Source organism: Macrotis lagotis, chromosome 1 (genome assembly GCF_037893015.1).
Source record: "Macrotis lagotis isolate mMagLag1 chromosome 1, bilby.v1.9.chrom.fasta, whole genome shotgun sequence".
NCBI classification, from domain to species: Eukaryota; Metazoa; Chordata; class Mammalia; order Peramelemorphia; family Peramelidae; genus Macrotis; species Macrotis lagotis.
In genome coordinates this window covers 694,528,758-694,551,591 of record NC_133658.1, presented here as the reverse complement: position 1 = coordinate 694,551,591, position 22,834 = coordinate 694,528,758, and the positions used below count along the sequence as shown (strand labels likewise).

Here is a 22,834-nt window from a genome sequence, read left to right as displayed (position 1 = left end):
CACATCTTTAAACTCTACCAAGAGTAGAAATTATTATCTCCTGAAGGCTTTGCGTTATGTTCTATAAAGATCATATAGAGTTCTTTCTTGGTACTATGGGAAATGATAAGAAAGAAAGAAAAGAGATTATACAAGCAAAATAAGGAGAAACTACCCCAGCCAAAAAAAAATACATTTATATGACATTTGATAGACAGAAGAGCGCATGGAAACATGGATCATTCTACTGCTTTACTGAAAGGATCCATAGCATTTTTTTTTTACCAATGCAACGTCGTCCATCAGTGTGTAAGTCAAACCCCAGGATGCATTTGCAGCGGTAGCCTAGGCCATCATTATCAGTCCTATGACTAAGGACACAAACCTGGTCACAACCTCCATTGTTATTACCACAGGGATTCCTCACTGGAAGAGGGGAAGAAATTAGATAGTATTAAATCTCAGGCATTCTCCTGTCACTGACAGCTTGATTTTCATATTTTCCAAAAAAATTCAATTAAATATAATTCAACATAGTCATTAATTATTTTTAAAGTAACTACTACATGCAAATGAACAAAAGCCCCTGCCTTCATTTAAAATTTAATTTCAGAAGATCACTTGCTTTCTCCTTACAAACTGAAGTGGGAACTTTTTTCCATTTCTGCATCTAAATATGAACCATGGGTTTGAAATAGTGAGGCTGATTTCTTTTAACAATACCTCCAAATTCAAAATAGAAGGTAATACTGTTTCACCACTATTCCAAATTGTTTTGAAACATTTACTTAGAAATTCTTGGATTTTAAAGTATCTCCTCCATGGCAATAAATCTTGAAGGGTGAATGCGATTTGTGAAAATACCCACAGAAAGATTAGATAAAAAGATATACAGATAGCAAAAATCCATAAATATTAGTAATTCAAAACCAAATCTGGTAAATAAAGTATTCAGCCTAACAGCATTTAAAGTGACCATGAAGATGAGTGATTACATTTTCTCCTAGAGACAGCTAGGTGGAGAAGTGAATATAGCACTACACTTGGGGAATGAAAAAGACAGCCTCAGAAACTTGCTAGTTGTGTTTCCCTGGGCAAATTTTCCTCATTTTCCTCACCTGTGAAATGTGAATAGCAATAATAGCTACTACTGTATAAACTTCTTGTATAAATCAAATGAAATATTTTAAAAGTTCTTATTGTAGTGTCTGGCTTAATAAATACTAACTCCCTTCCTCTTCCTATTCTTCTCTGTGAAACAGTAAGGTTTTAAGAAGCATCATTGTAAAAAGTACATAACCTCCCATGCTACCTTTTTAAGGGATCATTTCAAGTGTCTAAATTCTATGTTTGCTTTTTTAAAATCTATTCCATTCATTCTTCTAAAGCCTTTTCTTGCTCAGTTAAGAAAAACTAATTCTAAGCTAAACAAATTGAAAACAAAATTTGTCTTCTAAATAATCACTGATATTAAAAATCCTTTATTTTTTCTTAATAAACTTTTTAAGCCATAAACCAAATAGAAAGGAAAAAAATACAAAACAGATATGGAGCTCAACTAAAAATCCTTCTAACCTAAGTAGGCCTGCTATCGATAAGTTTCCCAGATATGACCCACCACTTATCTTGATGTCTTTGCACAAACCTGGAATGTATTCCCTCCAAACCTGCCTCACAGAATACTATTTTCCTTCACAGCTCAGATCAAATGCTATCTCCTACAGGAAAACCATCCTGATTATTTCCTCCTTCCCTCCCTCTCTCCTCAATTGCTAGTGCCCCTCCCTAGCCAAAGAAATATATATTTGTATCCATGATATATATTTATATAATTTGTGCATTTTTTCACACCTTTAGAATAAGTCTAGAAGATGAACCTAGCATTTTCTAAAAAAAAAAAAAAAAACAAAACTGAGAATTCTCCTTTCCTTTGTAAACTAAATGGGCAGAGTCATAAATAAGAGATGCCCTAAGACTGGAAACCCACTGACAAGCAATGAAGAGGTACCATATTTAACTGAGGAAAGATTATAGCTCACATGATGATCTTTGGATGTTCATTCATTATTAACAGTTTTGTCTTCAAATCCTAAAGGCAATAAGTAGGTACTTTTTTGCTTCTAGGTCATAACATGTTATAAGCATCATAAATCACATAATATCATTTACCATAAACTTCCATAATATTAAAAATGAACTTTTTAACCCATTTCCAATAAGTATTGCTTTCCATTACCCTTTAAGCTTACCATAGGGTTGCCTGAGAGCATGGTAAATGGTCACTCCATAGGGCCTCAAAGATGACTGGTAGATAATTTGTGGATTGGATTCTGAAAATTTATTTGCCTTCATCACTGCTAACCTAGTCCAATCAGTAAAGAACACATTGTGTTCAAATAGGCTTATTCCATAGGGATGAGGAATTATGGCTCCCCCATGAGCTATCGTCTTCCTGTTATAAAAGACACAATATATATTTATTCATTAAAGATGGATCAACTCCACTTTGACTCCAAGTCAAGTAATCTGTCAATTTTTAAATGCAGAAATTAACAGAAAGTATGTGCACTAGGCAATATCTAAACATTGACTGAAAATCAATAATTTTATAGTAATAGCTTACATATATAGAGAGATATTCATAAGGTTCTTAAAATATATTAAATTCTTTGAATATGCTGACAATTTTATGAGGTAGCTTAAGTATTACTGTTATCCTCTTTTTTATAGATAAGGAAAATTTAGTGATTTGACCAAAGTCATATGATTAATAAGTAGTAAGTTATGAACTCAATCCTCTAACTACAAATCTAGTGTTCTTTTCACTATGTTGCCTGGTCTATGTCATACATGCATTTTCATACATGGATTGATGTTCTTCTCTAAAACCAGTGGCTGTCTCTGTTAAACTGCTGAATCAAGTAAATCAAATGGTAAGCCCTTGGATGAAGGAATAACATTTCCAGCATCAACAAGATAAGAGAAAACTGGAAGACAAAAATGACTTTTTAAAAATACCTTTAGGTAGTTGAGGTAGCTAGGTGGAGCAGGGGATAGAGTACCAGTTCTGGAGTCAGGAAGACACATCTTCCTGAGTTCAAATCTAAGAACTTACTATGTGACTCTTGGCAAGTCACGTCACCCTGTCTGCCTCAGTTTCCTCATCTGTAAAATGAACTGGAAAAGAAAATGACAAACTGTTCTAATATCTTTGCCAAGAAAACCCCAAATGAGCTCATAAAGAGTCAGTTTTGATGGAAAAGTAACTGAATGGCAAAGAGACAAATGAACTTTCGGTGGGGGGAGATTGTATTGCTTCACAAGCAAAGCAGGATGATTTGATAATATCCAAAGTTGATGTGGACAATATGAAAAATATTGACCAAATATGACCAAAGAGGTACCAAGTTGTTAAAAAGATTAAAGTAATACTATTAATAAAAAAAAACCAAAATTTTCTAGAATGTAATTGTCAACATATATAAGATTATTCACTCGAGAATTTCAGTTCATTTTAGGGAACAAGTGGCTTGACTTTTTTTTTTAATGAGCTACATGTTAACTTAAAAGAATGAGTTAGTTCAGTTAAGAGACTTAAATCAATGGAACACTTCAAAGTTTAGGACTATAAAAAGGATTAGACAAGGGCATTTTAGAATGAAAAGAAGAGTATTGAGTTTGATGTCAGAGGGCTTAGGTTCAAATTCTGGCACTGTACTTAACTGGCTGAGCTTGTTAACTCCCTGGGCTTCAATTTTCTTAACTGTAAAAGAAGGGGGTTGAACCAGATCCTCTCTGAGATCTCTTTTTCATCTCTGATTCTGGGAACTGAGACTAAATGAGAACAAACAAGCTAGATGGAAACAGCCTAAGGAATCTCTTGATTTCCTAAGACTTGGACTAGAGAAAAACACTGGGGGGGGGGGGGGGGTCAGTGGGGGGGGGGTCAGCTTACACAGGACAACCATTTTCATTTGGCCAAATAGAAAGAATTTGGAGACAAATGAACAAAATCAGTAAAAGTTTAAGAGAGAGCAAAAAAAAAAAAGACCTAAAAGTTAAAGTGACAGGGTATACTGTAAATATTTTTGGAAGGACACATTCAGAACAAGTGACTGATCGTGGTTAAATCGTTTCCATATGAGTGAGAAAGATGCTTCCTTCTCAGTCAAACTTCTGACTTCTCAGAATTAGCCACTATCAGAGCAAGAGGAATAATTTTATGATTTCAGTCTCACTAGTGATCTTAAGCATCACTTTGATGTTATTTCACAGGCAAAATACTATTCACATCCTAGCAGCAGGACATCATACTTCATCTTTTTTTATTTTCTAAAGTCTTTAACCTTAGAACAAAACACTGAGTGGCATACATGATGGCAAAAACAACTAGTTGATAAGTGAAGACAAATGTCATCATATTAGCACATCAGAACATGTACTAGTGGTCAGTAGATGTCACAATTTTAAAAGGAGGTAGGATAAATGTTTGTCCTAGGAGCAAACTGAAGAAGAAAAATAAATTTTAAAAAATAAAAAGGAATAAGTTGGTCAACATATTTGTTGAATCTTGAAAAAGATCTTTTTCTTAGCCTAGGAATAAAGCAAATATTAAATACAAAGGAAAGGTCTATACTGTTATTAAGTTCAATAAGTTTACAATTAGTTCTACTGCAAAGGAAATAATAAGAAAAGAACAAAGAAAATATGTTTTATTTTCCATATAAATGCTTCTATTAAGTATTTCATGCTTAAAGATTCTAAATCAGAAATATCCCTTAAATTAGGAACATATTGTAATAATAATAATAATAATAATAATAATAATAACAGTGTATAATAGTTCAGAATTGCCTAAATCAGTGAATTCTTATCTGGAAAACTTTAAATAAATATGAAGATGCTAGGAACAAAATAAACTGGGGGATCAGAAATAAAAACTAAAATAAAAAGGTTATTTAGAATTAATTACAAGGGACATAAAAAAGAAAAAGAGTCAAATAGGAATGCCAATAAAATATATATCCTAAGTGTGAATGGGAAAAATCAAAGCCTAAATGCAGTGGGAGGTATCCAACATGACTTAAAGTTTCAATTTAGGTTACTTCATACAAACACAGTTGTAAAGGCAACCAACTGAGCAATATTTTAATGTAGTTACTTTCCTGTCACTTCTTTTCGTCCACTACCTGCATTAACCCCCATGTGTAAAGTCATTAAAAAAAAAAAACTTTCCAACCTTTGAAGTCCATCATAAGTTACAGTCTCAATGTAATCAAACCGGCAGTCAACCCAGTAAACTCGCTTTGATACAATATCCAGAGTTATCCCAGCAGGCCATCCCAGCTTTGTTTTTATCAAATCTTGACGGTTGGTTCCATCCATGAAAGCCCTTTCCACCTTAGGATCCCCAGAAAGACTATCCCAGTCTGAGAAAAATAAATAACTACAAAGAAAAAAAGATAAAAGATAAAAGAATCATTTTTACAAGCTTACATAGAAAGTGTATGTTTCTAAGGAATTCTATTATTTCATCATCTTTCAAATGTTCTGAAAGGCCAGTTATATTGATTGCATAGTGTGTCTAAAGACTGGTGAGGATTTCTTCCCAGAAAACGAGGGGACTTGAGACCCAAAGCAATAGAGTAAATAATATATCAGAATAGTACAAACAGTGCAAGAGGTTGATCAGAAAAGACAAGTCCTTCAGAGTCTCAATTGTGCAAATACCCTAATCTGTCAGGCTGTCTTACTTCCAGGTGTCTCAGTCATACACCATTGACTTCATTTTCTCACACACTCTCCATGCTGCACCCTAGAATTCCCTTTTATAAGAAAATCAGCACTTTATATGATATAATGAATATTTTTTTACCTCAATATACCATCCTATAGCAAATAGAATACTTTCTTTTTGGCTTGAATATTAATCAGCATAGTTGATCAGAAATTAAGTTAATTGGAACCATTTCCTACCATAAATGGAAGACAGTGCTTTGACTGAACTTGGGATTAGATCATAAAGCTTTATGAGAGAGTCAGGTCTTCTATGCTGAAATCTCATATGTGGAAATTAGGAACAATTTTAACTTTAAATCTTTAGCAATATAGAAATTTAGAAATTGTTCACCACCATAAAAATAATTGGAATAGAAAACATTTTCTGTTACCCTATCAACAATAGTCTATTTTAGTTAGGCATTACAAAGATGATGTCAACATTTATGAGGTCAATGGAATATTCATGTTAGAAATCATTCCAATAAATTCCAGATTCATAACATTTGCCAGTAATATTAAACATGTTTAAGATCAACCAAGCTTGATCCTACAGCAACTTAACCCAAATATGTACTCTCAATATTTATCCTAGGGGCAGCTAGGGGTGCAGTGAATAGAGCACTGGCCCTGGACTCAGGAGGACCTGAGTTCATATCCAGCCTCAGTCTCTTAATAATTATTACCTAGCTATGTGACCTCAGTCACTTAATGATTATTACCTAGCTTTGTGACTTTGGGCAAATCACTTAGCCCCAATGTATTAAAAAAACTAAAAAATGGAAAATAAAAAAAAATTTATCCCAAAGAATTGAAATACCACTCTTAGGGTGCTTACTATTTCTTTGTTTCACATATTCTTGTGCAAGTAAGCACTTAACTTTTAAAGTGTCTTATATTCACAATCAGATTTAATCAAATATTTTTACTTTAACCATTAAATAGCCATAATATAAATCCAGGTTCTAAAAGCCAGAGCCTGGAAGAAATCAGGATAACAGAAATCATTAATAAGGGGCAAATAGGGGTGGCTAGGTGGCATGGTGAATAGAGCACCGACCCTGGAGTCAGGAGTACCTGAGTTCAAATCCGACCTCAGACACTTAATAATTACCTAGCTGTGTGGCCTTGGGCAAGCCACTTAACCCCATTTGTCTTACAAAAACCTAAAAAAAAGGGGGGGGGCAAATAGAATTTAAGACAACTTTCTACTTTTCCAAGTATTGCGTATAGTATTGATGAAAATATATGTATTATGATAATTCAATAATTATTCATCTGCCTTAAGCAGAAGCTTGTGTTTTTTAGTAATTGGTCAAAAATTTATGACAGCAAGGATGTCCTTTAGGTTAAAGTGTAATATCCTTAAAGTAGAATAAAATAAAATTTTTCAGGATAGGCAGAATTTTTACAAAACTAAGGATTTGTGAAAATTGTTTGCAATCTGGATTGTCATACTTCAGCATGCCAATCCAGTGACTCTCTTTATCTGTCACCTGGAACCAATATTTTTTAACTATGAAAGGAAACAATGACTGTTTTTTTCCATCTGGATTAGATGATGAGAGATAGATGCCAGCAATAAGGGCTCATTGGGGGTCTTTCATATAGGAGAAAAACAAATTGTTTCTTTTTTGCAGAGGAATTAAGAAAAAACAAGATGAAATCATGTTTGAATAGCAAACATTCATCAAACTACTGTGTGCAAAGTGCCTTCTGAGGGAAGAGAAAAATCTAGACAGGACAGTCAAGAAACATACAATGACTAATCCCCTAATTTTGAAAGAATCTGAATATGTCACAGATCTTTATAGGCTAAAAATATTAGGATATGTTTTCTTTATTTTCAATGAAACACCAATGAAAAGAATATTTTTCTTTTCTGTTCTTTAGTCAAGCTATATTTCTCTTCTGCTTTTATTGAAATCCCATTGAATTAAATAGGCTGAAGGAAAAATAAGATTCTAAATATAAAAAAAGTCATTAGAATTATTCCTATGCCACTTACCCAACTGTTGGATCAAGCGCAATACCCCTTGGATTTCCCAAATTTTCTGTAATCAGGGTGACTCTATTTGTCCCATCCAAATTCACCATATCTATTCGATTGACACTGGTCTCTACTACATAGAGTTTATTATTAACCCAGTCAACAGCTAGGTTCTCAGGTGTGTCAACAGAAACATTCAAAACTTCCTGGATATTTGCACCATCAATGTCAACTGAAAAAACCTGCAAGAAAAACCAAGAATTCTTTTTTTAATTGTTTTAATTTTGTTTTGAAATTAACAAACATCACATAAAATATGCATTTTCAAATACCCAGGATAGATCATGTACACCATCACGTGAATGTTATGTACAGCTTGCTTTCCTTTTTCAATATAAAATTCAACAGTTTAAAACTGTCTTGCTTTGAATTTCAGAAAAACCTGGAAATATTTATATGAATTGATGCTGTTGAAGTAAGCAGAACCAGGAAAATATTGTACACAGGAGCAGCAACATTGTGTGATGATCAACTATGATACTTAGGGGCGGCTAGGTGGCGTAGCGGATAAAGCACCGGCCTTGGAGTCAGGAGTACCTGGGTTCAAATCCGGCCTCAGACACTTAATAATGACCTAGCTGTGTGGCCTTGGGCAAGCCACTTAACCCCATTGCCTAGCAAAAACCTAAAAAAACAAAAAAAAAACCTATGATACTTAGTTCTTCTCAGCAATACAGTGATCAAAAACAATTCTAAAAGATTTGTAATGGAAAATGCCATCCACATTTAGACAAAGAACAATTTATATCAGATTACTATCTTAGGGTGGGGGGGAGGCAAGAGTGGGAGGAAGAAAATTTTACAAAAAATGAAGATTGAAAGCTATATTTACATTTAATTGGAAAAATAAATTTAAAAAAAGTAAACTGTCCTGCTTCTCTGGAATTCATTCTGGAATTCCTTTAATTGTTTAAAAAATGCTCCGATCATCTCTTTTCTTTTTTCTTCCTTTTTTGGGGGGAGCAATCTTATCCCTAATTTCCTTCATGCTCTTACTTCCTACAAATTGAAAAAAAAGAAAGATAATATCCTTGTAAAACAAATTCCCACATTAGTAGTGGCCCCAAAATATATGTTTTATTCTGTATCTTGAATCTATCACCTCTTTGTCAGGGTGGTGGATACCTGGTGTTATTACTGCTCCTCTGGAAGCATGGTTGATCATTGCATTGATAAACTTTTTTAAGATGGTTCTTTACAATGTTGTTGACGTATAAATATTCTCCTGGTTCTGCACATTTCACTCTGCATCATCTCATACATCTCTTTCATGATTTCTTTTGGCACAATTCTATTCCATTCTGGCCATTCTCCATTTGATAGGTACCTCCTCAGTTTCCAGATTTTTGTTCCAACAAAAATAATTATTATAGATCATTTTATATATGCAGGACATTTTCCTCTTCTGAAGATAGTTCAGAGTCTCAACAAAACAAATGTCTTAGGATATAGACCATCAGTTTTGCAAAAAGTATTCATGTGAACGTAGAATTTGGTAAAATTCTGCAGTTTTCTAGGTATACTACATTGAACTGAACTGTTAGGAGGAGGGAAATAAATCATATTTTAAAGTTCATCTATAGACAAAAGGAGAAACTGGAAAAATCCCATCTTTCTTTTTTTTTCAAAACCAAACCAAAGGAATTTTGAACTTTTTTCTTTTACAGTTTCATTTTCCACTGATTTCTACCTCTAATGTCTTATCATGCCATATAAGTGACCCCGGGTTTTTAAAAAACTGTGCCAGCAGAGAACAAAGCCTGGCAGATTCTACCAAGATGGAAAAGAATTCCAGTGCATGCCTAGCAAAAGGCTGTATATTTCTCATCCAAGGACCTGCCTAGCAAACAGCAGAATGCCTTGTTACCAAAGAGTTGGACACTAGGAAGTTGTTTTTGTTTTTGTTTCTTTCTTTGTTTTTCTACTACAGTTATTCACAAAACCCATACATAATAGAGATGTGTATATGTCTCTGCTGAAGAATTGAAACATTATTATAATATTATTTACAACAAACAACTGGAAATTTGATCAATGATATATATCATCCTTCAGCTTTTATAGGTACTGGTGAAGACATCTTAGAAATTCTAACCTAGTTCTACAGAGACATCACTAAAAGAAGAAAGGAATATTTTGCTTTCAAACTGATATTTAGACTCCAAAGGAAAACAACAAATATTGGATGCTAGAAAAAATTCTAGAGTCCAACTTCCCAGAGATGAGGGGAAATATAGAATATATTTCTAGAAGAAAACAGGTCAAGAATCACAGCAATAAGCAGTGACAATGACAAAGTGACAATTTTGTGGTGTTTAGTATTTTCAGTCATATCCAATTCTTCATGTCCCAATTTGGGGTTTTCTTGGCAAAGATATTAGAGTGGTTTGCCATTTCCTTCTCTAATTCATTTTACATATGAAGAAACTGAGGCAAATAGGGTTAAACAACTTGCCCAGGATCACATGGCTAGTAAGTGACTAAGGTTAGATTTAAACTCAGGAAGATGAGTCTTCCTAATTCCAGGTCCAGTACTATATGCACTAAAGGGACACCTCACTGCTCCAAGCACAATCAATAAATCAATAAATATTTATTGAACTGAATTGAAATATATAGGAACATCAAGAAGGTCTTTACCTAAGAAAGAAAGATAAAAAGCATATTGTCTAAATCACTACTTCCAAAAATGTTTTGTGTTCATTTCAAGTAGTGTATTTTTGTAGTCACATTTTGATATGCATTATATTCTACAATTAAACTTTTGATTAATCTGTTTTATTTACTTTCCCAAATGGGACATCTAATTCTTTCTCAGATGGGATGCCTAATTTCTATATTCAGATTAAGACATAATCTGTCTCTTTCTTGAGAATTTATTCATAATTACTCTCCCTTATTCTATCAGGAGATAATAAAATTTAAAAATTATAAAATTAAAAATGGTATGGTTATAGATTGACAGTATGACAATTAAATGAAGGGAAACCAAATTCTCCATAGTTTTCACTCCAAAAATTTTTCTTCAAAAGTAGATAGGTTCTAAAGTTGGAAGGAACTTGAGAAATCATCTTTTTGAAAAAAGATCTGAGAATTTCAATGGTCTACATATCAAATTTAGTCAATGGTATAATATGACCACCAAGAAACTTTTGTAATCTTAGTTAAAAGAGGCAAAGCATCCAAAAGAAAGAGGGTAAAAGTCCTCCTGTACTCTGCTTTGGTCAGAAAACCTGTAAATATTATGTTTTATTCTGGATGTCATACTTTTGGAAGGACATTAATAAAGAAAGGCAACCAGGGGCAGCTAGGTGACTCAGTGGACAGAGTGGATAGATCACAAGCTCTGGAGTCAGGAGGACCTGAGTTCAAATTCGACTTCAGACACTTAATGATTATCTAGTTATGTGACCTTGGGCAAGTCACTTAAGCCTATTGCCTTGCAAAAAGCCAAAAAGAAAGGCAACCAAGAAGATAGAGGTCTGAAAGTACATGCTATACATGTATTTGTTTATTGAATCATAGATTTAGAGTTCAAAGGGACCTCAGAAGCAATCTCCAACCAGTTATTTTTACAAGTGAGGAAGCTAAAGTACAGAAAAATTCATCTACATGTCCAGGGTCACACAGAGAGTAACTAGCAAAACTGGGGTTTGAATTCAAGAACTCTGACTCCAAGGACTCCTTGAAGACTGGGTCAGCAGAACACAAAGTTCTGGCAAGTCTGTTAAGGTCTGAGAAAAGTCCCCAATTACAGAAAAGAGGCACTCAACACAATGGAGATGCAATAGCAAGGGTTTATTAAACTAGCTCAAGCTAGGGTCCTTACAAATGAAGTCTTTGTTTATGGATCCAATGAATAACAAGTGTGTGTTACTCATCTAGAATCCAACCTAGCTAAGTTTGGAGAGGCCAGCTAATCACTTTGCTATAGTTAGGAATTGACTAGCTGACCCTCAAAGGAAGAGGGAAAGAATTTATTTGTATAAAATGGCAATTAAGCAATGAAGGAATTTTTTCAGATACTGAAATATATCAAGATCATCAATTGATGGGGAGAGGTGCAGTAATCAGTCTAGGTGGAAAGAACATCCAAACCAAAGAAATAGATCTTTTAAATAGTAAAAAGTTTTATCATAATACCCTATATTATCAACATATAGGGAATATTCTGAATAATTTCAATCACAACCACCATAATACAAAACTGCTTTAACAGTATGATTTTTAAAAGTAATTTAAGGGCAGCTAGGTGGTCACAGAGCACCAGCCCTGGATTCAGGAAGACCTGAGTTCAAATCCAGTGTCAGACACTTAATAATTATCTGGGCTGTGTGACCTTGGACAAGTCATTTAACTTCATTGCCTTGCCCAAAAAAAACTAAACAAACAAAAAGTAATCTAATTACAAATGACTATTTAAAAGTAAGCCATTCTTTTTCAATGTAGAAGGGTAAAATAAATTAAAGGATAGACAACTGAATAAATGAATGAATGAAAAAGTATTTAAGTGCATATAATACACCAAGCATTGTGCTAAGCTCTGGGGATTCAAATACAAAAAGAAAAAGGCATCATGCTAATTCATATGAAGGAAACAAGCCTCAGAGAGAATATCTGATGAGTCCAAATAAAGGAAAGGACAAGAGCCCAGCTCTTTTAACCCTAGGTTCGGTGTTCTGTTAGGGTGACAGAAATGGTATTGCTGAGTTACAAAAGCCACATCTCTTATCCCACATGCCTGGTGCCATATTTCATCTCTGGAAGTAATCTGACTTCATGATAACCAAGGTTGAATATGACAATGAATTTCTAGATAAAGGATTCAAAAATGGAAAGCTATCTAATGAAGTTGAGGAGAGAAAACCAAATTCAATTAACCTGTGCTTGATAATTCTTAGGAATTTTTAAAAAGAAAAAACTTGTCTAATGACTTGGATAGAGTCAGAGATGGCATGCTCACCAAATTCTCAGGTAACACAAAGTTATGAGGGGTAACTAACATGGTATCTTACAGAGTCAATATGAAGGAACAGGTAAATATATCCTGGAACAAAAAAGATTTAGCAGGGATCTAATAGTTTATTCAAAGAGTCATCCTACAGAGGAGAGAGAAGACTTTTTTTTTTTTAGATTTTTCAAGGCAATGGAGTTAAGTGGCTTGCCCAAGGCCACACGTTTAGGTAATTATTAAGTGTTTGAGGGCGGATTTGAACTCAGGTACTCCTGACTCCAGGGCTGGTGCTCTAGCTACTGTGCCACCTAGCTGCCCCAAGAGAAGACTTTCTCTGGTTGGATTGGTTCTGTCAAAATGCCAGAGCAAGAAGTTGTGGGTGGAAAGTTCCAAAAAAGACAAATGTAAGTTTAAGGAGAAACTTCTAAACAATTAGAATGAAATGTACTGTGTAGGAGAGAGAGAGGTTTAACCTTTACTAGTCTTCAAACTAAAGTTGAATGACCAACTGTGAAAGATGCTGTAGATTTCTGTTCATATACATTAGACTAGATGGCCACTGAAGGTTCTTCTAATTCTGAGATTCTGTGATTAATCTAGACCAATTTATCATTTTATAGGGAAGGAAATTGAAGCCAAGAGAAGTGACTTACTTAAGATCATAAATATACAGTTTAAAAAATTTTTAAATTAAAAATAAAATAATGTTTTAAAAGGTACTAAGTCGTAAAGTCAAGATTCAAATCCTTACTCCAAATTCAATTTTTCCCTTATTGTGGCATAGTAAAAAGAAGTAAAAGATGTGGGTTTGAATCCTAGCTCTCAATATCTGTGTGATTTTGAATATGTCACAACTTCCCTGGGTCTTAGTTTCATCATCAGTAAAATGAAGAAATCTATTTTAAAATCCTTTAACAAATACCTGCTGAATTTGACTCAATTGAATTCCAACTTTAAATCCTATATTTCCAAATTAAAAGCCTTTGGGTGCGATCCAAAAAAAAATGGAAATTGTTCCTGCCATCTAAGGCCCAACCCATTCTGAAGAGGATACTCACAAGAGCATTACCCAATGGTGATGAATTGTTTCAGTCACAACTCATGAATACTGTCTACTAAGGTGAAGAGAAGATGTAATCTACATCAGGGTAAAGAAAATCCACATTGAAGATATCAACATGGATATTTTGCTTATTAAAGCAAATCAGAATCACAATTGGAACAGATTCTCATCCTACAAAATTCTAAGGAAACTATAATTACAATATGTTGGAATTCTCTACTGGAAATTAGGGAAAATATAATAAAGGGAGAAAGAGACATCCTCTACCTTAAAGGAGTCTCACAAATTGATTTCTTAAAATCTCTACTACCTTATTCAAAGTTGAAATTAAATCCATCTCACTTTCCAAATAAGGCTATGTAACAAAATACTGGCTTGTTAAACCAAATACTGTCAATATTTGTTATCCAACACTCAATTCCAGTTTCATTTAGAAGTTGCAGGTGAAATCTGATTTTTATCATCCAGAAAAGCACAGTACTTTTTACATTTTAAGTGATCAAGTTTCAAAAAATTACGACTAAATATCTAACCAGTTTTGAAAGAATGTCTACTATTTCTCTTAATTAGGCTCTTGGACTCCATTTCGAATAAAATTAAAAGTTGCTCAAGACTAATCCATATAATAGGCTGCTTTGTTAATGTATCACATGTAATAGTATAGCATGGAAAAGGTGGTGATTAACATAAAATATCTCAAGGGCCTTTTTTGTTAGAAAACAAAGGCATTGCCTGCATCTACTCTCAAAAATGAAAAGCTATCAACACTTCTACTCTTGGTCCCACTCCCTATTTGGGGCCCAGTCTTGAGATTTCTACTTACCTTATCTTGTACAGTGTCTGTCCAAAAGATCCTATGCAAGTAAAAATGAAAATCCACACCCACAGCCACTCCACGATTCTGAGATTGTACCAGAGTCCGGAAACTCATTCCATGGATATCACCAATTAGCAAGTCCCGACCATTTGAGAAAATCAGAGATGCTACACCAGCTAAAAAATGAATGAGACAGAAATCGCTCATTGCATTTAATAAAGAGAAATAGTAGCATTTGACATTTGTATGACTCAACTTGTGAAAAGTTTTCCTCGTATCCCATCTTGTCTTATCCTTAGTCACTATAACCTCTCATAGGGTAAACAAAGCAGTTATTATCATCCCCATTTTAGAAATTAAGATACTGAGCCTCAGAAAGATTAAATGACTTCATTTTAAAAACCTTGGGAGAGACTAGCTCAAAATTATTTCTCTCTTGGTATTAGGGAAATTAGGTTAATGGGTACCTCATTTATTTTATCTATTTCCATTGTTCTTTCAAGAGCTCCATCTAATTTGTTAGGAAGAGGGTCAGGACAAGATTCTACTCCAGAGGTGTTCACTTTCAAGTAGGTATTTTCCTCAATCAATCAATAACCATTTATTAAACCATTTCCAGATGCTGTGTTAAGTGCTAGGAACACAAAAAGAGGCAAAAGACAATTCCTGCCCTCAAGAAGCTTTCAATCTAATGGGGGGAGATAATACATAAACAAATAAATACAAAGCAATCTATGTACAGGAAATATAGGGAATAATTAACAGAGTAAGAGCACTGGAATTAAGAGGGATTGAAGAAAGTTTCCTGTAGGAGGTAAGATTTTTCACCACAGAAAATGTCTAGAGACAAGAAATGGAGTATTTTGTTCTTGGAACAGTCAGGAATTAGTTATCACTTGGTCAACAAATGTGTGTTGGGGAATAAGTAGCATGGATCTAGGATGTGAAGCCCCTGAATGCCAAGAATATTGGCATGTTGCAATCCTACTCCATATATAAATGTTTTTAGCATTTCTCAAAATAACATAGTTTAAGAAAATAGCATGGCATAGTGGAAATGGTCCTGGATTTGAACCTCAGCTTTCACTACTTGACAAGTCATTGAGGAGCCTCATTTATAAAATGGGTTGAATTTCATAATTACAATGATACCTACCATCTCTAATATTCTGGAATCTGTGATTACTGCCAACCTCATAATAATAATGCCATATTAGAACAATTTATAATATCTGAAAAATCAGTTTTTTTAACTCAATAAGCATGCCCCAATATCAATAAATGCCTATAGATACTGGACTTCATCCCCTGGAATGCATGAAAGAATAATTGGAAATAGTCAAAAATAAATGAAGTATTCACTCACTCTATTGCAAAAAAGAAACAATTTTTTATCTCAACATTTTTTAGATAAAGTTTCTTACCAAAGTTTTTAGTTTATTTTCCTTCACAATTTTCATCATCCTGGAGATCCCTTTTGGAAAACTCCTGACTAAATATTACATAAATATTGTTGAAATTACTCCTACAAATGGTGATATGTCATTTCAATTCAATAAAGATTTCAAAGGTACCCGATATGTGCTAGGCACTAGGTTAAACATTAGGGACACAAATAAGAAAAAGACAAAAGGTTCCTATCCTCAAGGAGTTTACAATCTAATGGGAGGAGGCAACTCACAAAAGGAAGCTGAAAAGCAGGAAAGGCATGATAAAAAATGGAATCCTTCAGTCCAAGGAATATAGCTGCAGGTAAATGCCTGGGCTATGAGTCCTTATTGGAGGGAGGCTTTTATTTTTTGTTCCACCCTCTATCTTTCCAATCAGAAATGAAGATTCTGTTGGGAGTTATAAAGAATAGTGAGTACCAAAGCCACTGCAATCACCTCACAGTGGAATGCAGCAAATGGAATCCAATCTTTTGTTATTCCATACTAAGTTGTGTTGTTCTCATGTTCAAACATCACAAACATATCATAAAAATGCAAAACTGAGGAATTCTGGGAAAAAAACACTGGGACTATTTGAAAGGCATCACCAAAGAAAATCTGGGTTAAGGCAGATCAGCTGCCCCGCATCTAGTAAACAGGACCACTATGGGCATCCCCAAAAGGAGTACAAGTTTCAAAATGAGAATAGTCAAAGGGGTCTAATTGATGTGAAGCTCCATTATAAAAATGGGGTCTGCCTCCATAAAGCCATAAGACCCCTGGGAATAAAAAGCATGTAGTCAACAGAACTAGCTCAAGTACTGGTTTTATTAAATAAACTCTCTGAACTTTTGTTTCCTCAGTTATAAAAATGGAAAATATAGATTTTTTTTAGGTTTTTGCAAGGCAAATGGGGTTAAGTGGCTTGCCCAAGGCCACACAGCTAGGTAATTACTAAGTGTCTGAGACCAGATTTGAACCCAAGAACTCCTGACTCCAGGGCAGGTGCTTTATCCACTGAACCACATAGCTGCCCCTGGAAATATATTTGTACTAGCCACCCTATGGAGTTATTGTGAGGATATAATTAAACAATGTATGTAATGTATGTGTTTTATAAGCTTTAAAATACCATCCAAATGTGAGCAATAATTTGTATTGTTAATTTTACATTTATTGTTTATATTCAGGATCAGTTATTGGAATAAAATGAAATGTCTGTCAGTAAATTCTAAATGGAATATTTTTTATATAATAATGGTCTTAGGCCCCAAAGAAAAACCAAGGTCATAGATAATTTACAAAGGATATATAATCAATCCCTGATAATCAAAAGTTGATGGCTGTGACATTTTCTCTGCCATTTACTTACAGGAAACGTTAGCTCGACAATGCCGGTGCTGTTCCAGGACATAACCCTCCACACAATGACACTGATGATGGCCAATGCGATCTTCACACATCTGATCACATATACCCCACATCTTGCAGTCATCAAAGTCTACCACATGGAAAACACAAGTTCAACATTATCTTTCACAGTTTTTACCTAGAAAACCTTTGAGAAATTTATACAGATGGCAATTCAGGATGCTGGAAAAACTTCATTCTATCCAAAGCATGTCAATGTAGTTAAATAATAAAGAATTTTTATAAGATGCAATAATATAAAATAGACCATCCATCAAATAAAAGAGAAAAAAAGGGTAGTTAGTTTTCAATGATCACTAGGACAATTACTTTCCAAAATAAAGGAGGATCATAGTCAAGTGACATCATCTCTATTCTCAATTCCAACATTGCTTTATTTCTATATGAACTCTTCCTTCCAAAGTAAAGCAAAAGCCTAAAACAAATCTTTTGTTGTTTTTTCCTCATTCTTGAAGAATTAGGAAGGCAATGCCAAATGCAAGTGGATTTGAGTATGGGGAAATTAAGTCACCAGCCTCACTTTCTCCTCTGAGGCCATCTGGGTCCAGTGACTAGATATGAATCATGATTGGAGATAACCCTGGATGCAAGGCAATAAGGATTAAATGACTTTCTAAAGGTCACACAGCTAGTATCTGAGGTCATATTTGAACTCAGAACTTCATGGACCACTGCATCATCTAGCTGCCTCTATTTCTTAAATCAAAGGCACCATTGATAAAACTTCTACTAAAAACCAGTCTTCCATAGCATTGCAGCAAAATTCAGATATGAAAATAATTTACTAGTCATTCATAAATTAATTCAGTAAAAATTTATTAAGTATGTACAATGTGCAAAATACTGGAAATGTAAAGACAAAAACAAAATAAAGATCACCTCAGCCTTCAGAGGTCTTACCAATTCTTCTATGATCTTAATCATTCATCAGTATTTTTTAATTTACTAAGAGTCTACTTTGTGGACAAAACTAATTTAAGTTTTCAGGAGTTTATAAAAGAAAAAGAAATCAGAGTTTCTACCTTCAAGGAGTTTAAAATTTAACACAAATAATGAATAAGAGCATGACATCCCAGGATAGATAGGATGCATAAATACTGGAAGAATACCAAATCTAGAAGGTCAATTAGTCTAGGAAAGAGTCTTAAAGGGATGAACCTTGATAAATATGTCCTAAAACTACTGCTCAATGTTTCCATAAAAGAAATGTTTTTCTGTTTATTTTGAAAGTGCTCAAACATCTTTTAAATATGTAGTCATTTTTTTTCATGTTTCTAGTTGGTCAGTTGATTCTGAGAGAGAATTTCTCCTGAAGGAAAACCAAAGAGCAGTCATGATCTAATCCATTTTCCATCAATGTGACTTTCATAAATACCACAGGGAGAAATAGAGCTCTGTTGTTGGCCAAAAAAATGAAAGATTACTTAGCATATTATCAACATCAGATGATTTTTATCCATCAGTTCTGACAATGGCCAAGATAGCTAAATCCATTTTACAGATGAGGGAACAAAAGTATGGAGAAGTAAAGGTACCCACTGAGTTTAAGGAGCACTACATCTCAAATTTGGTATAGAGGACATGTCGGATTTCACTTGAATCTTCTAGATGTGATTAGAATAGAGAATTGGAGAATGGCAACTGACAATATTTGCTTTTTTTAAAAAAAAGAGAGATGGTATTTTGTCATAGGTCAATTTGAAAAAAGTCTTCTTTGGTTTACTTTCAAGTCTAAGTAAAAACAATTTTCTTTGGGGTTTTTTGTATATTTTTGCAAAAATGAACTTGTGAAGAAACTTTTACCATTTATTTGTAATTGAATTTTAAAATTCTACTCCATTACAATTATCACTCACAAGTGGGTTGTTGAGGTTCCTCAATCCACTTTCTGGACCTCCAATCATATCTATAACCTTCTGGGAACTCAAGGCAACAACGAGAATTCAGAACATTTCAAATAGAGAAGGGAAAAGACCCTAGGAGGGAAGGAGGTCTTCAACTTCCCTCAGGAGATAATTCAGTCCCTAAATCCCCAAAGCTGATTGTAATTCCATGCATTAAGGGATTGGCCCAGATGAATAGATAGTGTTTATTAAATTAGACCTGACTCAAATACTGTAAAACTTAGGAATAGAAAGTAGGCGATACTACACTGCCACGTTTCTTTCTACAAAGCAGTCCAAACACTAAGAGATTCAGCTGTCATTCATAGAGTTTAACCTGATGATTGGGATAGCTCTATTAGTGTGTGAAATGAAGTAACAAAAACTGTTTTGATTGTCTTTGTATTGCTAGTACCTAGAACTGTGCCTTGGATATAACAGATACTTAATAAACATTTATTGAAATGAATTGAACCTGTTTTCAAAGACTTAGGAATTCTTCACACCATCAAATTTCATTTGGATATTCTGTATTTAATTTTAATGAAGGTAAAAAAATGCAAGCATATCAGTTCTGCCAAAAGTTTCATCCTAGTGAAAAGGTAAGTACCAAATGAATATTCAAGTGAAAATCCCCAAGTGTTGACACCACCTGATTTTGAATGCAAGAATCATGAGATTGGTCAAGAGTTCAGAGTCACTTTGGGAGACAGAGTAGTAATGGTAGGCTGCAAAAAAAAAAAAAAAAAAACATGTAATGTGATTGGAAATTTATGAGAGCAAACAGTCCTAACATCTCCTGGATAGCAAATGTTTGGAAATTTTTCCTTTGAAGTCTTATCTATAAATAAATTTTAAAAAACACTGTCTAACTTTTAGTTACTAGAATAAGGTTTTGTTTTCTAGACAAGGCATGGGAATAAGTGAAGGAAAAACTTCACATAATTCTAACCATTATTAGTATGATTTGAACAAGAAGGAAGTAAGGCTTTAGGTCTTTAAAAGATGAGAGTAGGGCACTGATTTATAGAGAATAATAGTCTAAAGCCAACTTCCAGAATCTGAAAGCACTGAGAAACCACATGAGGAAAAGTGTGACTTTATTATTTTTATCTCATGACATTATTTATGGGTAATGGCTTTTTTTTAAATCATGACATTCTTTATGATCATTTTATTTATTCCTCAAGTAATTCCATCAGTGGGAAGAGACAAGCATTTCTAATGGCATGGTTATTACATACGAGAGAAAAAGGTAAATAAATGGAGTTCATTTCATTTTTTAAAAAAATTCTTCCTCTCCCCTTGCTTTTCTTCGTTTCTCTGTCCTGTGATTGCTTGTTTAACTCCTTAGCAAAGAGTTCTTAAACATCTCTTTTTTAGATAAAACCACTTTTCATTCTATGAGGGGTGGCCTATTATTTAATAAAATGTAAATTACACTTAGCCAAGACAGACCCTAGGCTTGAATTTTACCTCTGGCATTTAATATCTGTATGTCCATGGACAAGTTATTCCAATTCTCTGAATTTTTTCCTCATTGGTAAAATGATGACACTAATAGCTATAATATATTTTAAAGCGTTTTGGAAGAATAATGTAAGAATCAAACTGGAAAGCACTTGATGTCAATTATTATCATACTGCTTTGTTGAATAATATCCTGGTCTGCTAGTGGTACCCCAAGGATAAACTTTTTATCCCACTGCTCATCGTACAGATAGTCTTTTGCCTCCAATAAAATATGGAACCAAGTTTTTATTAGCAAAGCACATTTCCATTGATCAGAAACCATAAAAAAAGCTTTGAGTTATTTGGGCATTAAGTAGTAATCTCAATGATGGATCAAGATCACTAGAGACACTGGATGGCTGACTGATAAGAAGTATCATATCAAGATTATTCTGTTAAGTTCCAGACTCTACCACTGTGTCAAGACTATTCTATTTTGTTCTAGAATCAAAAAAATATTGTTTTCTTGAGTTTAAGTACTTAGATTTCTTACAACTCAGGTATACATGTAAAGAGAGCCACCAAAATTAACATGCAAAGTATTCATTTATATTAGAAACTCAATTTGAAAAACTTAACTGAAAGAGCAAACTAAAATAGTCAATCACTCAGAGTCTTAGCTAGAGTAACTACAAGATGTCAGATCACATATAAAGAAAAGAGCTTGTCATTTAATTTTAAAAAAAAAAAAAGATGCTCTTAAAAGTTCCTGCCTTTTCATTTGAATTAACTAACCAGCTTCAGCTGTCCAGTGCAACTGACTATGATCTGGAAATCAAATGAGAGATACAAATATAAATTTAGATATAAAAAGATTCAGATCTTTTAGACTTGGAAACAGATTGAGCAAATAAGGTTAATCAAGGATCTAGGAGAGGGAAAAAAACAGTAATGATCACCTGTAACTAAACATTCAGGAAAGAAAAAAAGACTAAACAAAGGAGCTAGGATAGTTTGACATTGGTTAAAGGATGCTGAAGAGAATTAATAATAATAATAATTAATAATAATAATAATAAACATTTACAAAGTTCTTACTATATGTGGGGCACTGTACAAAGCACTTTATAATTTTTATCTTATTTGATCCTCACAACAACCCTCAAAAGTAGGTTTGCCCCATTTTACAGTTCAGGAAACTGAGGCAAACAGATGTTAAGTGAAATGCCCAGAGTCACACAGGTATTCAGATTTGAACTCAGGTTTCTCTGACTCGGCATCTAATACTCTATCTGCTGCACTAAAAAAGCAATTCAATTTAGAAAAAAAAAAAGATTGCATGGGGAGAGGAGTCAAGATGGCAGCATGAAGGCAGCATTTCCTGGGAATTCCTTCCCCCAAAACTCCAAAAGCCAAGAAATGATGACTCTAGCCAAAATTTATAGGGGCAAAACCCACGGAAAGACTGAGTGATATATTTTCCCAGTCCAAGATAATGTAGAAGTTCCATGGGAAAGGTGTGTTTCACCAGGAGCGGGGGTTGAAAAAAAGCCACTGCCACAGTGCAACCCAGCCCAGCCCAACCCAGAGATCACTGGAAACAGCTTGAAGGGGCAGTGAGAGAACTCTGCTACAACAGAAGGAGTGTGGAGTGAGGAGCACCGGCAGCAGAACCTGCAGCGAGAATCAGGAGAAAGCAGCCTGCACCCCCAGATACTGTAAGGGAAGTCTGCAGAGATTTTTCTGCTCTCCCTCAGGGCAGGACTCTGCTATTTACCTACACTCAGATCCAGGTTGCAGTTTGGGCTTCCATAACTAAGTAACCAAGCTGGATCCCTCCATATAGCTCCAGGGCAGAGGGAAGTACAGGGGGCCATCTACATATCAAAGTACAGGCAAGAAAGCATAAGACCTTGGAGGAATAAAGGTCCCCCCCAAAAAAAAAAACCCCAAAGCCTTGGAAGTGCTGTCTTGGGCTGAGGAAATGAGTAAACAAC

At 34.3% G+C, this 22,834-nt stretch overlaps 1 protein-coding gene across 2 annotated transcripts in view; it reads right to left on the bottom strand.

Annotated features, from left to right (window-relative positions):
- LRP2 (LDL receptor related protein 2) overlaps positions 1 to 22,834 on the bottom strand; it is a 255,216-nt gene that overhangs the window by 151,938 nt on the left and 80,444 nt on the right. For both annotated transcript variants that reach the window (XM_074215768.1, XM_074215769.1), the window contains exons 10-15: positions 17,444 to 17,572; positions 14,648 to 14,817; positions 7,766 to 7,989; positions 5,219 to 5,425; positions 2,229 to 2,431; positions 265 to 405 (exon numbers count right to left, since the gene is read on the bottom strand). In XM_074215768.1, the coding sequence (XP_074071869.1) occupies positions 265 to 405; positions 2,229 to 2,431; positions 5,219 to 5,425; positions 7,766 to 7,989; positions 14,648 to 14,817; positions 17,444 to 17,572 (1,074 nt within the window). The remainder of the gene's footprint in view (positions 1 to 264; positions 406 to 2,228; positions 2,432 to 5,218; positions 5,426 to 7,765; positions 7,990 to 14,647; positions 14,818 to 17,443; positions 17,573 to 22,834) is intronic.